The 16,133-nt window shown below is 46.0% G+C and overlaps 4 protein-coding genes across 4 annotated transcripts; 3 read left to right on the forward strand and 1 right to left on the reverse strand.

Moving 5' to 3' along the window:
• The first annotated feature begins 48 nt into the window (after nt 1-48).
• LOC118126034 (coiled-coil domain-containing protein 152) lies at nt 49-4,406 on the forward strand. The gene is made up of 8 exons (XM_047344388.1): nt 49-428; nt 1,044-1,149; nt 1,625-1,693; nt 1,783-1,847; nt 1,964-2,099; nt 2,440-2,567; nt 2,794-2,904; nt 3,651-4,406. The coding sequence occupies exons 1-8, from the start codon at nt 366-368 to the stop codon at nt 3,777-3,779; spliced, it is 807 nt and encodes a 268-aa protein (XP_047200344.1). The 5' UTR covers nt 49-365; the 3' UTR covers nt 3,780-4,406.
• Nucleotides 4,407-4,939: 533 nt separating this feature from the next.
• Nucleotides 4,940-8,103, forward strand: nim1kb (NIM1 serine/threonine protein kinase). The gene is made up of 4 exons (XM_035184120.2): nt 4,940-5,762; nt 6,245-6,530; nt 6,651-6,919; nt 7,025-8,103. Exons 2-4 carry the CDS (start codon nt 6,257-6,259, stop codon nt 7,784-7,786), a joined length of 1,305 nt encoding a protein of 434 aa, XP_035040011.1. The 5' UTR covers nt 4,940-5,762; nt 6,245-6,256; the 3' UTR covers nt 7,787-8,103.
• Nucleotides 8,104-9,394: 1,291 nt separating this feature from the next.
• Nucleotides 9,395-10,948, reverse strand: gadd45gb.1 (growth arrest and DNA-damage-inducible, gamma b, tandem duplicate 1). Its single transcript, XM_035141837.2, has 3 exons — nt 10,718-10,948; nt 10,398-10,605; nt 9,395-10,286 (listed from the first exon to the last, which is right to left on the reverse strand). Exons 1-3 carry the CDS (start codon nt 10,858-10,860, stop codon nt 10,173-10,175), a joined length of 465 nt encoding a protein of 154 aa, XP_034997728.1. The 5' UTR covers nt 10,861-10,948; the 3' UTR covers nt 9,395-10,172.
• Nucleotides 10,949-14,900: 3,952 nt separating this feature from the next.
• Nucleotides 14,901-15,694, forward strand: LOC118098217 (growth arrest and DNA damage-inducible protein GADD45 gamma). The gene is made up of 3 exons (XM_035141838.2): nt 14,901-15,001; nt 15,114-15,321; nt 15,435-15,694. Exons 1-3 carry the CDS (start codon nt 14,901-14,903, stop codon nt 15,546-15,548), a joined length of 423 nt encoding a protein of 140 aa, XP_034997729.1. The 3' UTR covers nt 15,549-15,694.
• Nucleotides 15,695-16,133: the final 439 nt, after the last annotated feature.

Consider the following 16,133-nt stretch of genomic DNA (forward strand, 5'->3'; position numbering starts at 1 on the left):
ATTATTGAATAGATTTTACTTACTACTTGACAAACAAGGTAATATATAATATAATATATAAATTCGTATTTTCAACATAACTTTACTCTTAAATGTTCAGTTTAATTATTTGGTGAAACAAAAACAAATATTACATCATCTATTGCACTGAACAGTAAATTTAATATTTAATTTAAAATAGAATAATAATTTTTTCTGAGCGTTGCTGTGAACTAGCTCCTGCAGCTAAATGTCAGCTAACGTCCATTGTCAGTCAGTTAGCAGTTAGCAGTTAGCATCCGCAGAGGAATCTCACGCATCTTGAATGAAAGTCGAGCGTTCGTCGCTGTTTTCTTCAGTAAGTTGCTCTTTGTTGGACAAACACCATGAAGAAGTTAAACTGTTTTCATCTCGACGACCTAATGGAGGAGTTCGCTCAACTGGAGCAGGTAAGCTAGTTAGCCAGTTAGCTAGCTTAGCCTGTTAGCTAGCTTAGCCAGTTCGCTAGCTAAGAGTCACTAGCTAACTAGCTCATCAGTGGCTAATTTAATGTGACTGTTACAAGTATGAAAAGAAGAAACACAAGTTAATTAAACTTAAAGATGATTATTTGTATTACTGGTAATTAGTTCTGTAGTTATATTAATCATCTGAAAATATCAAAGATACGTCATGTTGCTTTCCTCACTACTTTCTATTGAATTATACATTTCTATCTTAGATAAATAGATCAATCAATCTATCAATCTATCAATCTATCTATCTATCCATCTATCCATCTATCTATATATCTATCTACTAACAGTATTAAACTAAGACCTGTGGTTATTTCTTTACAGATTAATTGTTAAGTTTATTAATAAATAACATGTCTGGACATGTATAAAATGCCACGTTAATGTTCCTTGAATCCAAAGTGAGGCCATTTCAAGCCCATGAGACATTTAGTTCAGTGTCATGTACAGATGCATTAGAGTCTGTTCCCTTTCCACTGTCCGTCCTTGAGGGACAATAATAAAGAATGAAGACAAACATGTCCACTGTCTCTTACTGTTGTTCCACAGACGATCTCACAGGTCAGTGGCAGAAACCAGCTGTTGGAGGTCGAGCTGGACGACGCCACGAGACTCGTTAAATTCTATCAGACCAAAGAGAAGAGTCTGACTGAAGGTGACTTTTCTTTCTTTACATTAGAAACTAACTGAATAACTTTATTCTTTGTTTGTTTGAGAAGTTTAAAGAGCCTGGTGAGACTTGGTGTTTGTTTGCCTCCCTCTGCTGGTGATTTGGCCAAACGACAGCACGTCCCTGGTGCATGGAGAAAAGACAAAGTCTGAAGTTTGTTACCTTCAGAAAATCAAATCCTAAAAGTGTTAACATTTACAAAAGGGGCTGATGTATTATTAAGTAATCCCACCTCGAATACATGGTCACGCAGATGAACTTTAAAGGACACACACTCCATAACAACCCTGAAATAATAATGAATTTAAGATTATACAACTGTCTGCAGCCTCTCATTTGGACTTTACATTCTCACACTCATATCTCCTCCCCTCCAGAGAATATCCGGAGATTCTCCAGAGTTCCATGTTTGTCTGACAGCCGCCTGTCATTGTTTATTGTGTTGATCGATGTGTTGCAGAGAGAGACAGCCTTCTCCTCACAGTGAACAGTTTGCAGCAGACTCTGCAGGAGCAGTGCAACCTCAGAGGTAAATTTACAAACACCAGCTGAGCGCACATCTTTTTAAGAGGAAGAACAAATAGTTCTTCCTCTTTGTGAATATTGTTCATGTTGCAGTGGAGAACCAGAGACTGAAGAGGGACGTGGTCGACCTGAAGCGACAGAACGAGAGAACGGTGGAGGTGAAGACGGACGCACAAACGTTTCCTTCACTTTGTTCACAGCAGACATGAAGTCATGACTTTAAAGTGTTCACCAGCTGCAGCATCAGTGAGTGATGTGGTCTGTGTGTCGTCAGGATGGAGAGGCTGAGGTTCAGCGGCTGCTCTGTGAAATGGTCACAAAGGAGGAGAGACACAAGAGGGAGCTAGAGGCCGTGAGACAGCAGAGCAGGAGGGAGGCGGAGCTCGCGCAGAGGGAGGGTTCCAGTCAGGGTAAGAGCTCAAAACAAATCCCTCAGAGTCCAGATCCAATGTCCAATGTCTCAAATCCCAAGACAAACAACGACACATACAGAGCAGCTGTTGACAACAAGGAAAACACACTGACATCTGAATACTACTAATATGCATAGTTCACATTTAAGTCAACTTTATTTTTTCAGGAAAACATCAACCAATAACATAACAATAATTTCCTGAAAGCTTCCCCTCGACATGAATTTCAATCAAATAGTGATGAAAACATAACTTCCTCACTGGAGGTAATACTCCACCGAAAATAAAGTATTCTTATGATTAACCTTAATTCGTCTGGTGCCTTTTGTTGTGACAGTGGAAGCCAAAGATGCTGAAGTGAAGAAGCTTCTGGAGAAGAAGGATCTGTATCTGGAGGAGATGAAGAAGAGGCTGAAGGATCAGGAGAGAGAGAGGCAGAGCGAGCTCCTCAAGTTACAGATGGAGGTAAACGAAAGAAGAGGCTTCATTTTACTTTTGTCATCGACTAGTTTCTAAAGATTAAAGTCTGTAATTTGTTATTTTCTCCTCATAAAGTCCAAACATGTAATGACATCGATAATCTGAAGGCTTGAAGAGGTCGAGAGTCCGTCTGCAGGAGGGTCTCATCTATTCTCAGACAATGTGTCGAGTCCTACGTTTATTTGACGTTTTGCTGTGTGTGTTTTGTCAGTTTGGTGCGAAGTTAGCCCGAGTTCAGAGCTCAGCTCAGTGGAGGGAGCAGCAGCAGCAGCAGCAGCAGCAGCAAGGCTCCGGCCTCCTTCCTCAGAGCGTCTTCAAGAGGGTGAGCCGCCCGCACACGCTCTTTTATATCCTCCCCCCCCTCCTCTCCATTATAGAGCTTAATTAACAAGTAAACACACTGAAGTGGGAGCCAAGGTCTCACTGTGCAGAAACTAGAGCTCCACTGAATTATCAGTTGACCAATATGAACGGTTTTATTTTACAGTATAGACAATGCAGAAAAGATTTATGTTTATATTTTACATAAACATGTTTATTTTCTTAATAAAAGTTCTATATATTTGGTTGTAGTTCTTTTTTTCTTTTTACTTATAGGTATTTATATAAGTTTATGGTTAAACTTTTAAAATATCAATCTTCAACTGCATTTCTTTCTCATAAAATATCCATATTACCCATCAGCCAGTATATAGGTATCAGAATTTTTGATCGTGCTCCAGCAGAAACATATTTCATGTGCCAGTTTGTATGTTCTGTCTTTTGAATGCGAACTTCAGATGAGCCCTGACCTGTGACCTTCACATCAGGTTTTTCTTAATGTCCTGATAGTTTCCCTCTTCTCAGTAACAGATTACTTCCCAGAATCCTCCCTCCCTGTATTGTTGTGAAATAAATAAAATAACCCAGATGGGAAGTTACTGTTTTTTTCTCTCGTACAATTATTGCGAATCGTTTAGAAGCCGGTTATTTACGAGAACCACTGAATAAACTGTTGAAGATCAGTGGGTAATGTTGAGTAGGTCATCAGCGTCAGACGTGTTTCTAAAGCCTCCTTCTTGTCCTCAGAAGCTGCAGTTCATCCAAGAGGAGAAGAACAAGGAGATTGGGGCCCTGCGTCAGAGAATCAAGGAGCTGGAGGAGAGCCAGCGCTGCAGCGGCGTCAGCGACAGCCGCCTGAAGAGGAGGAAGATCTAGATTGTGTCAAGGCCAAACGAAGTTAACAAGCCGCTGAGCTGTCGGCTCTGCAGCTGCACAAAGCTCCAGACTCACTGGACACAAGTAACTCAACCATTTCACACTTTGTAGTTCATTAGTTTCATTTTGAAAGCATAACTGTTGTACACATTGTAGAGATCCCACTGCTTCTGATGCACCGTCGTCCCTCACTGGAGCTGCAGCTTCACAGGTGAGCAGTGTGCAGAGAACACTTTCAAACCTGTTAACCTGTCTAAGGCTTTAATCCAATCAGACGGCTGCAGGGAGGCGACGCAGAGGAAGCAGTCAGGGAGTAGTTAGAAGTCCAGGATCGTTCAGGGAATTAAACCTATTTGACTTCTTTCAATTAAAGGAAAACTAATCATTTAACTCTGACTCAGGTTCCTCAAAGTCAAACTTTTCTTTCACTGATGTTGACAATCTATGCAATGATCAGAGTATTTATTGTATTGTATTAGTTATTTACATACATATGTTTATTATTTTAGAACATGCATGGTATTGTAGTCATTCTGAACAGTACTACTCCAACTTTATTGTTTTGAGCTAAATTCTGAAAGCCTGTGTTGATATTTGATGGTTTATTAAACTGGAGCAATGTGAAGCGGATATTGAGGCTTTTGTCACATTAATTTATAAAGATATATTTACATTTTAAGAATTACTGGCTTTATTTTCAGCGTTAGATGAGATGTTTGATATCACTGTCACGTTCGTATGCTCATAATGAAGCTATCATTAGCAGTTGGTTAGCTTAGCTTAGCATTAAATAAAATCTACTCTACCTGCACCTCTTCAGGAGAAATGTAACTTGTATAATGCATAAAAACAAAACATGTGCTTTTGTTATGGTGCTGGACTATTTACTGCAGTCGCTTCCTGGACTGTGTTAATATTATATTATTTAAACTTTGTTATTTGAGAGTTTAAAGCAGAAACAAGTGGTTGATAAGTCAGAAAGTCTTAGTGACATTTATAGAAATGCAGATCTGGCTGTGAAAAGCTCAAGTATCAGTCGTGCTTATAGACATTTTTATTTAACTAAATTCAAAATAAAAGCATGGGTGCACATGTATAAGAGGAGATATTTAACTAGTGGTTTCAATGAAGAGTGTTTCGTTGTTCTCTGGGTTTTATACTCGTTTGTCGTTGATTTATATCATGACAAGTCAGTTGTGCACTTATTCACCTCTTGACGTCTTTTCGGTCGTCCCTCCTGTCCACTGCTGCTCACAGGGACTGACACACCTGAAGGAAGACGCTCCGCCTGCTGACCTCATGCTTTGTAATCTCTTGATCTGCTCTGCTCAGCGTCTCAGGGGACAGGGAGCTAATCTCGATGGGAACATTGCCTAATGCTGTTGCGTAACATTTCATCTTCACAAAAGCCAAGAGATCAAGCGTGGCTGCACAACGCAGACATGTCTCTCACACGGGTGTGTTCTCCTGCACCTGCGATCCAATGCATCCTGTCATATGTATATGTACTGTAGATACCAGTGCGTGCACGTATTCGTCCTCTGCTGCCTGTTTTCAGCCTGGTTTTTACCTCCCTGGCCTGATGTTAACTGTTTGAAGGGATTGGGACGGTCCTAAATTACAACAGGATTAGAGTTCATGACACCATCTTAATCCCTGGTTCCTCAGTGAGGAGGAGAGGGTGAAAGACAGGGAGAGGTGAGCGGCGAAGGGTGTGGCCAGGGAAGCTCGTCCTGGCTGTCCACTTGACTGTGAACGTGCCCCCTCCACTCCACTGTTCCCATCAGTGCGCAGTGGAGGAACAGCAGCGATGGCAGCAGTCGGCTCAGTGGGATGAGACCGAGTCAGACCTCAGCATGTGTGAAGACAAATAACTGTTGTGGCTCCTTTTGGGCCAAAAGAAGCATGTTTCCTCCTCAGCTGTGTCGCTTGTGATGGACGCCGTGGACGTGTTTTGATGCAGAGCAACAATTTGGGAACTTGGTAAGAAGATGAGCACCTTGTCTTTTACATTTGTTTTATATTTTGTCCAATTTCTTTGGTCTTATTGCAGCAATTTCCACTTACAGGTCTGCAGTGAACACTATGGCCCCGTGCACACCAGGTATTAACATGTGGGTTTTGTGATCCGATCTCAAGCGGACGGCTCTAAGTACACGTGTGAACGCACATGCGGAGGTGGTCTGGGCCTCATGGGTCCACGTTCTTTTAGCATTCAGAGCCGTCCACTTGTGATCAAGTCACAAGAACCACATGTTGATACCGGGTGTGTACGGGGCCGATGTTGCACGAGACTCTTTATTTAATTTGTCGACCTTGAGGGATGAGCCTGCAGTTTATAGAAAAATCCGGCCAATAAAAATCAGTTATTTGGGAAAATTTGAAGAGTGATATTTAGAGCTCGCTCATGTGTACGTTAGTATTTGTTATGTTTCCAGACATTTATCATGTCTGTGAATCTCCAGCCTGCTACAGAGATGCCCGGACCCCAGTACCAGGTGGCGAGCCCCAAGTTCCACCACTGCCAATACAGCCTGACAGACAGCTCCTTCGCAGAGTCCGAGGATGAGGAGGCCGAGGCCCCGCCGCCGGTCACCCCCCTGCAGAAGCTCACCACCGACATGTGCAAGAACGAGAAGACCATCAAGGAGCTGATCATAGGCCGCAGGGTGGGCTTCTACAAGGTCCGAGGGGAGATCGGGTGCGGGACCTTCTCCAGGGTCAAAATGGCGTTCCACGCTCTGGCTAAAGGTAAAGAAACGATCCACTTGTTCATCACACCTTTACGAGTCACATTACTTTTGCCTGTGATCCTTTCCCACTGCAAGCACATGAAAATAAGACGTCCTTGTCCTCATCTTCATCTCATAGACAAAGTGGCCCTGAAGGTCCTGGATAAGACGAAGCTGGACGCTCAGGCCCAGCGTCTGCTCTCCAAGGAGATCAGCAGCATGGAGTTCCTGCAGCACCCCAACGTGGTGCGACTGTACGAGGTGGTGGAGACGCCCAGCCGCCTTTACCTGGTGCTGGAGTACGCAGGAGGAGGCGACCTCCACAACAAGATCTGCAACGAGGGGAAATGCACAGACAAAACCAGCAAGATCATCTTCGCCCAGATCCTCTCTGCGATCAAATACATGGTAAGCAGTTCTGACAAACTAAATCAAATCAAAGCTCACAGATCATCTACGATCTCAGATCTGTTCCATACTAAGACATTTAAATCGTTTGTTTTTTCTCTGCAGCACGACATGAACATCATCCACCGAGACCTGAAGGCAGAGAACGTTCTGTTCACCACCAGCAGCTGTGTGAAGGTGGCTGACTTTGGATTCAGCACGCGGGTTTCAAACCGTGCCGATGCCCTGGACACCTTCTGTGGCTCTCCGCCCTACGCCGCCCCGGAGCTCTTCAGGGACGAGTCCTACCTGGGGCCTCCGGTGGATGTGTGGGCCATGGGGGTCCTGCTTTTCTTCATGGTGACCGGCACCATGCCGTTCCGCGCCGAAACCATGGGCAAGCTGCGGCGCTGCATCATTGACGGGGCCTACACCCTCCCGCCCTGGGTGGCCGGTCCCTGCCAGAAACTCATCAGGGGCATCTTGAAGCCAGTCCCTGACGACCGCTGCGCCGTGGACCAGATGTTGGGCTGCGATTGGCTGCTGCCTGTGGAGTTTCCCTGGTCGCTGGTGCGTCAGGAACCAGTGAGCCCCCTGCAGAGCCTGCTGGGCTCGGAGTACGGGGACCTGGAGGAGGAGGAGGAGGAGGAGATCAGGAGCTCGCTGGAGGAGCTCGGCTTTACCTCCGTGCATCTGCGGATCAACCGGCCCACAGACAGTCGCAGCCCCGTCACCGGGGTTTATCGAATCCTGCTGCACCGAGCACAGAAGCGCCGGGGCTGCGACTGCCCCCCCGTGGTACGAGGGATGGTGAGGGACCCTAAGAGAGAGGGGCTCCGGTCCTACAGGGGCCTCAGACACACCTCCAAGCTCTGTGTGCTTTCATAACTGCTAGAGAAACTCTTTTTATACAGATTCTTTTATACCAACAAGTTCACAGGGATTTTTTTTTTATCTTATTGAACTATTTATATACATTGTGTAAGAGACTCCTTTTTTCACAATTTGTATTAAAGTTGTTTTTCTTCTTCCAGTCTGTGAAAGTGCCTGATGACATGTAAACGTCTGTATAAAATGTTCTTCTTATAAATTTTCTGTACATTTTGTAATTCTCTAATTTTAAAAGAGATTTAAAACTTTTTATGGCTTGTGATCCCTTCAAAATAAAGCCAAGCTGCTGGAAACCTCTCAGCTTCAGCGTCTGAGTCGTCTGCAGTTTCACTAAAGACTGATTTTACTTTTTTGGCCTAACGAGGTCAAAAGAATCAGAAGATTAAAGATTATGTGTAAATCTGGGTCCTGACCCTGAGGTTGAGAACCTCCATTTTATAAAATGATGGTAAATGTTTTCATAAAGAGTTTTTCTAGATTTGATGACCACTCAAAGTGCTTTAATGTTTTTGCACTTCACACACGTGTATTTATCTGCAGCACTTTCTCTATCTGGCCCGAGGACACTTTGACACGGGGATTGAAGAAGCCAGGGATTGAACTATTGACCCTCTGATTAGTGGATGACCCGCTCTCCCCTCTGAGCCACAGCCCCCGGTCTCAACCCGTGCCACAGAGATTTGCCTTTTCACCACATTATTTCTTCTTTCATTAACAACATGAGTCTTTTCAGGGAACAGAACTGGCTTCAATCAGTCGTATGATGACTTGTTCAGGTTCCTGTGCAAACTTTACACTGATATGAAACAAAGAACAACGATAGTTATCTTTATTGTCTTTCTTGCATAAACTCTTTCATGCAAAATATAATGTCTGTGCACGTGCATTTTGTGCATCTTTCCTTTTGTGCACGCAGGGTTTTGGAAAATGTGCAGATTACAAAGGAAAAGAAAAACTTGGACCCATAGAAACCAGTTGTGTGGTTTTGAAAAGACTCGTTTGGTTCCTGAAAGGAGAAATAATGTGTTGAAAGGCTGATGTGTGTGAGACGCAGGTTTCATTGTTGAGCTGCAGAGCAGCTGCTGCTGCTGCTGCCCCCCCCCCCACCCCTCTCTGTGGCCTGTTTACCAAAGTTTCACCAAGTGCCTGCCAGTAAACAATAGTCCCGACAGCAGCTGGCAGGACACCAGATGATACTCGGGACCTCCACAACCGGCCCAAACCAGTCAGACCCAGCCCGGCTGCCCCCCCCGGCACTGGAGACCCACTGACACCTCCTCCCGGCCCTGCCCTGGCCGACCCCCACCTGCAGGGAGCGGCAGATGGCGCGGCGTGGCTGCGGAGACATCTGCAGCCCAGACAATGGCCGCTCTGTGCGGACCGCTGGAGCCGACAGGCCCGGAGCGGCGCTATTGTGCGCTGCGCCATACACATGCAGATGAGCTGTGGGGGGGGCGGGGCCGAGCACGGCCTTTATTCTGTGAGCAGATGACAGGCGGGCGCGCGCTCCATGCAAATACTGCTGAGTGTGAAACTCCACACACACAACTCCGGGTGACGCGTGTTGTTCAAGAGAGAAAGTAACAAAACACAAAACACCAAGAATATGATTTGTTGACTTTTATTCATCATTTCACACAACTTGTAACGTGTTAACAATATAAATTAGTTTCCAACAAAGAAGCATTCATTACATCATCTTGTACATTTACTTAATTCATCCATTTTCCAAAGTGAAACCTTCAGAGAAAAGACATTTTATTCTTGTTTTTATGTTTATCTTTTTTAAAATCATTGTTAAAAATCTAAAGTGAAACCTTTAGATGGTTTTTTTTCCAAGACTTTTTTTTTTAGAATATTTTTTTGTCATCGTTAAATTTCTAAAGTGAAACCTTTAGAGAATTAAGACCATTCTGGAAAGTGGGAAACATTTGCGCTGATTGCAACTGTTGTCGTGTTGCTCAGCGAAGAGGACACTTTTAAAAAAGTCTCTTTTTAAAAAGGCCTCTTCCTCCGCACCGCTTCTTCTCCTGCTGCGCGTGCGTGTCAACGTGCGACGTTTGCTCTGTGGAACCACAGGACGCAGAACTCGCTTCTCCTTCCTCTCCAAACCTCATCCGCACAAAGAATGAGGGTCGACGAGTCGCTCTTGTAGCATGCCCGACCTCGTTCACATAAAGAATGAGAGTCATCTGGGCATGGACGGGACAAGAGGCGACGGTTCACGGGGGCCCCTCCTCGGGGCCGGCGCCGTGCTGCCTGGACGGGAATCCTCCTCAGGAGTATCCAGGGATGAGCAGAAACAGGGTCATCCTCATCGGGATGAGTATTTCCAGATAAGAAGCTTCACAGCATCTGAGCAAGAGAGGAGCCGGGGCCCCGATCAGCGGCCGGGGAGGCTGACCTCAGGGACCCAGTCGTTCAGACGGCGGCTCTCCTCACAGAACAGGTGCAGCTTCTCCAGAGCAGGGTCCTCCCAAGAGCCCTCAGCTGGGTTCTGTTCACACAGGAGGAGGAAGAGGGGTTAGTGTCACATGTCTCACACACACACATCTGGAGCAGAGGAGTAAAGGATGAGGCTGGAGGAGACTGAGGTCCGGGTACATACCGTGATGAGGACGCAGTGAGCGTCTTCCAGCTGCTCCGCCTTGTCTCCAACGAGCTCAGCCAGACGCTGCACGTCGCTCACTCGGACGATGCTGATGTCGTTGTCGAAGCAGAAGGACTGGATGAGGGTGAAGTGGATCTGCAGAGCGATGTCACACTCGAACTGCTCGTCCGTGGCCAGGACGCAGAAGGACACACTGTCCGGGTCACTGTGGGAAACAATGAGGAAAAGAAGCTCATGAGATTTGATCCAAAACACAAACCCAAAGAATCTGAATCTGCAGAATAAACTTTCTCTCTTCAGCTGAGTCTCATACTTACAGATTCATAACTTTGGCGCACTCGTAGACGCCCACGGTGAGAGACTGGTTGTCTTTAGCCGACACCAGGACCTCCTCCAGGGCTTGGCCGGTGCACTGGGCACGCTCGGCGGATTTCTGGATCAGAACCTCCTCAAGAGTCATGATGAAGATGATGAAGTTATTCCGCACAGGGAGATTTTCAGAGAGTTTGTTCGGAGAGCTGAGTCTGCAGCAGAGTGAGTGGAGAGCTGCAGCCTCCCTCTCTTTATGCTCTGCAGCTCGTGCGGGGCAGTGAAAGCGCCGCGCCCTGATTGGCTGAGGCTGAATGGTGTATTGGTATGATAATGCCATTGTCACACTCCGGCTCGTGGCAGATTGATGGGGGTCATCGTGCCACGCACGCCCCCCCTCTGAGCGCATGCAGCCTGGCCTGACACTAAAAATAGCTTCTTACAAAAACAAAAAGTTCGTGCACTCTGCAGCACTTTCACGCAAATGACTTGGAACGCAGCTGGAGAATCTACACGCAAAGTTGCACGTTGAAAACAAGTGTTTATCTGCAGGTTCATAAAGAAACATAAAAGTCTCTGTACGTTTCACATGCACATGTATGATGAACCACAAAAGTGCAAACATGCGTTATTTAAACCACAATAACTCTTAAAGACAAATTAACAAACTTCCAGTGATGATTCTTGCATTTCAAACTTTAATGACATTATTTTAGCAGCAACATGGAGAAAGTGTGAAGCCCAGCCCCCTCACAAACCCCCTCCTCCCCGAGCAGCAGGGAGAAAGGGCAGGTGGATGATGCCATCTGTGGACTCGAGGACTGGCCATAAAACGGCCTCTATTGTGCGCACAGAAGCCCTCTATTATCACGCTCCTCCATACAAATGCAAATGAGCAGCGCGTGCCAGAACGCTGTGCGTGCTGCGCAATCTGCACTGCGTACCACGTGGACATCAGCTGTCCAGAAACTCGCTGCTCGGTTCTTATTTATTTACTCTGGGGAGTTCAGGGGCCACACGGGCTGAACTCTGCACGACAACTTGTAAACTATTGTTTTGTCTGGTATTCGGTGCATAAATTCAACAAATGCTTTCTGCAACTTTCTGCTATTTTCCAATCGTGGAGAAACTTTTACGCGAGCACCGTTTCCACTCATTGAGCACTTTCACCCCAGTAGTTCGTGTGTATTTGTTTTGTATGGAATGAGTTTACGTGAAGCTGTAAATAAACATTTTCTGCACAACTTTCTGTTGAATCCTAATCACTTTTACGCACAACCAAACTTTTACGCACGCCTCATTTCCACTCATGAAGCAATCTGTCGTCAGTATAACGTTTGCATGTGCTTTTGTGTAGTATTAAGTTTAGTGTAATGTGTTTATTTGCAGCTTTTTATAAACACACAGTGTTTCTGGCGACTTTCCTCCTGGTCACTTTTACGCTCAACCAAACTTTTACGCACGCGTCTATTTCAGTGACTGAGCGGTTTCTGTCCAACAGCTCGTGCTTATCTGCTTATTCTTTAGCTGCGTGATAATCCGACACACATCAGGTCAGGCCTGCTGCCACTGCTGCGTTAATAGAGGAGGGGGCTGGCGTGCAGGAGACACAGGTTGGCGGTGATTGATTCAGCGCTATTGTTCCACTGAAGGCCGAGCGGCAGATGGAGGACTGTAGCTATGAGGGGAGGGACCTCAACCCCCAGCCCCCTCCTCCCCTCTCTCCTAAACCCAGGTCAACCCCAACCCCAGGGCGCGCCGCTCTTTTGTCCGCACGTCTCCACATCCGCCAGGCTGTTGTCTGAGTTTTGATTAAATTTGAATGGCAAAGAGGAGAAATGATGCTCTAGACTTTCTTATCTCCAGACTCGCGACGGCAGATCCACATCACTTTCAGTTTGAGCTGTAAACACGTGTATGAAAACACAACGTGCGTGTTTTTAGTTTCTTATCTGCTCGTTGTTGCAGCAACAGAATCACTTGTTTGTCTCCTGCAGTAAAACTCATCAGCTGGACTGAAGGAGGAGGAGGAGGAGGAGGAGGAGGAGGAGGAGGAGGAGGAGGAGGAGGTGATGGATCCAGCTGATGGAGACCCACTCTGGGCTATTTGAGGAAGGATCAGCTTGCATGGCCACAGGGCAGGCGCGTGCAAATCGATACGGACCCATTGTTGCTGAAGCACATCTGCCAGACGGAGGCAGCGCGCGACAGGTGTTGCTGGTCAAAGCTGCTCTGTGATGACCTGCGGCGAAGCTCCGAACATCTGAGGATGAAAGTGTCTGAAGCTCTAAAGCAGTTTGGATAAAGGCTTCGAATGCATTCAGGAGAAAATAGGACTTATAGAAATGTGCTGTTTTTATATCTTCTTCATTAAATAAGTTTTCTGAGCTACAAAGCTGCAAAAACTCTATAAACCTAAATGTGATGTGTAATCCATAACGGGGTTGGGAGAAGATAGTCGAGGATGGAGATATAGAAAAGTGTTGTTTTAGTTTTTCTGAGTTATAAAGCTGCAAAGACTCTACAAACCGAAATACGTTTCGCTAAACTTGTGCGTTCGGATCTGGGATCAGTGTAATACTGATAAATCCTACGAGCAGCGGAATGGAAAGGTGCGGTCATCGCGCCCAGCAGGTGCTGCCCGGCCCTGCCTCGCGTCCTTTGTCCCCCCCCCCCTCACCTTCTCCCCGGGGACAGACGGTATCTCTCGGTCGCCATGGAGAAAGATGCAGACAGCGCGCAGGCACCTCCAGATGCCACGCGCCTCGAGTGAGGTCCGGCTTTACGCATGCAAATCAGCGGCGCGTGCCACAATCTACAAGAAACAGTTCAGACAGTGGAGTTGGTCACGAGTCAAATAAAAGTCCAAGTGAAACCCAGGACAACTGGAGAGGGGGGGCGATCACCACAGAGTATTAGTATAGAAAGTTACTGTATTTTACAAATGTCCTCATACAGTTTTTATTGGATGTCTCAGGATCTGGAAAACAGGAGCTCTGCAAAAGTCCTCAGAGCTTTTTCTGAAATATATTTATTATTTCAGGTTCAAATACTATGATTTATATAAATCACAGTGCAGGGACAATCAGATGATAAACACTACAAGAAAGAAGAAGAAGAATTAATAGTTATTGATCATCAGTATTATTAAGATCAGATCTGAAGTTCACAGTGAAGAACGACCGAAGGCCACATGCCGTCTACTTGTATTCATTCCTAAATCACATTGTGTCCTCACGTCTTGAGTTGGTGTCTCTCTGTCTGGAGCATCTGAGTTAGATATGAACGTCCCTGAGTGAAGACACCACAATGTCCTGTTGGTCCTTTATCTATAACCTGACCTTGGTTCAGCTCAGAGAGAGAAGGGAGCATCTGTGGAACTAGACAGGCTCTAGTCTCCTGTATAGACATAATGTGTAATATACATAATATACTGTATAGTGACATATACAGTAATGTGTGAGGATGGTCAACAATTCCTCAACAGAAATCAATAAGTGTCTTAATGGTGAATGATCAGGAACTAAAACATGTAGCTCACTTTAAAAGTTAAATAAATGTTTAAAATAATAAAAAACCGAGAAATCGACTGACTCACCGAAGCTTCAGAACTTAATTATATACATAAATTATTTCTGTGTGTGTAAAAAGTTGGAATAATAAGCTATTACTTGAGCCTACTCCCTGTTTTGGTATCTATATGTATATAGATATATACATACAGTATATATGTATGTATCTGCTATGTATATATATATAGATATAAAGATATGAATGTAAAACAGGTCCCTGTAACCTGTAAACCTCAGTGTTTATTCCTCCAACAGTTTGGAGTCAATCTTCGCTTCTGATTCATTCTGACCTTCGAGCACTTGGACGACGGCCGCCCGCTCCTCCCGTGTGATTTCATTATTCCTGTACGCTCAAAGAATCATTTAAAGGTCAGCGACTTTCTACATCTGAGCCTTTCAACCGAAGCTGCCCCCGACTTTCTAAGACTTTCTATAGGCACGCGTCCCTGAGGGTGGGGAGGCGGCTGCAGGCCTGTTGTGGCCATTGTGCCCCCACCAGCCAATCGGGGAGTGAGCGTGTGCCGGGTCGGCAGTATAAATGTTGGCAGACCCCAGGAAGCAGCACAAACACCCTTCTCTGAACATCCTGACCACCTCAGCTGAACTGTGAGATATAAACATGGAGTCTCCTGGAAAATCCCTGAAGGAAGCTCTGCTCTGCGCTCAGAGCGAGAACCGAGTCACCGCCGGAGTCTACGAGAGCGCTAAGATCATGACTGAGTAAGTAAACAGGACTTAAACAGGACTTTATATATATATATGTATATATGACTCTACTTGATCAGGATCTGAGAGCCGCAGCTAACAGGAAGTGTCTTCTCTTTGTCCACAGTGACCCGGACAGTGTGTCCTTCTGCGTCCTGGCCACGGACGAGCAGTTCGAGTGTGACATCGCTCTGCAGATCCACTTCACCCTCATCCAGTCCTTCTGCTTCGACAACGACATCAGCATCGTCCGAGTGAGCGACGTGCAGCGTCTGGCTGAGCTCGTTGGAGACAAGGCGGAGCAGCTGGAAGACGCTCACTGCGTCCTCATCACGGTATGTACCCGGACCTCAGTCTCCTCCAGCCTCATCCTTTACTCCTCTGCTCCAGATGTGTGTGTGTGTGAGACATGTGACACTAACCCCTCTTCCTCCTCCTGTGTGAACAGAACCCAGCTGAGGGCTCTTGGGAGGACCCTGCTCTGGAGAAGCTGCACCTGTTCTGTGAGGAGAGCCGCCGTCTGAACGACTGGGTCCCTGAGGTCAGCCTCCCCGGCCGCTGATCGGGGCCCCGGCTCCTCTCTTGCTCAGATGCTGTGAAGCTTCTTATCTGGAAATACTCATCCCGATGAGGATGACCCTGTTTCTGCTCATCCCTGGATACTCCTGAGGAGGATTCCCGTCCAGGCAGCACGGCGCCGGCCCCGAGGAGGGGCCCCGTGAACCGCGCTTCTTGTCCCGTCCATGCCCAGATGACTCTCATTCTTTATGTGAACGAGGTCGGGCATGCTACAAGAGCGACTCGTCGACCCTCATTCTTTGTGCGGATGAGGTTTGGAGAGGAAGGAGAAGCGAGTTCTGCGTCCTGTGGTTCCACAGAGCAAACGTCGCACGTTGACACGCACGCGCAGCAGGAGAAGAAGCGGTGCGGAGGAAGAGGCCTTTTTAAAAAGAGACTTTTTTAAAAGTGTCCTCTTCGCTGAGCAACACGACAACAGTTGCAATCAGCGCAAATGTTTCCCACTTTCCAGAATGGTCTTAATTCTCTAAAGGTTTCACTTTAGAAATTTAACGATGACAAAAAAATATTCTAAAAAAAAGTCTTGAAAAAAAAGGATCTAAAGGTTTCACTTTAGAAAATTTAACAA

This window comes from Hippoglossus stenolepis, chromosome 18 (genome assembly GCF_022539355.2).
Source record: "Hippoglossus stenolepis isolate QCI-W04-F060 chromosome 18, HSTE1.2, whole genome shotgun sequence".
Taxonomy (NCBI): domain Eukaryota; kingdom Metazoa; phylum Chordata; class Actinopteri; order Pleuronectiformes; family Pleuronectidae; genus Hippoglossus; species Hippoglossus stenolepis.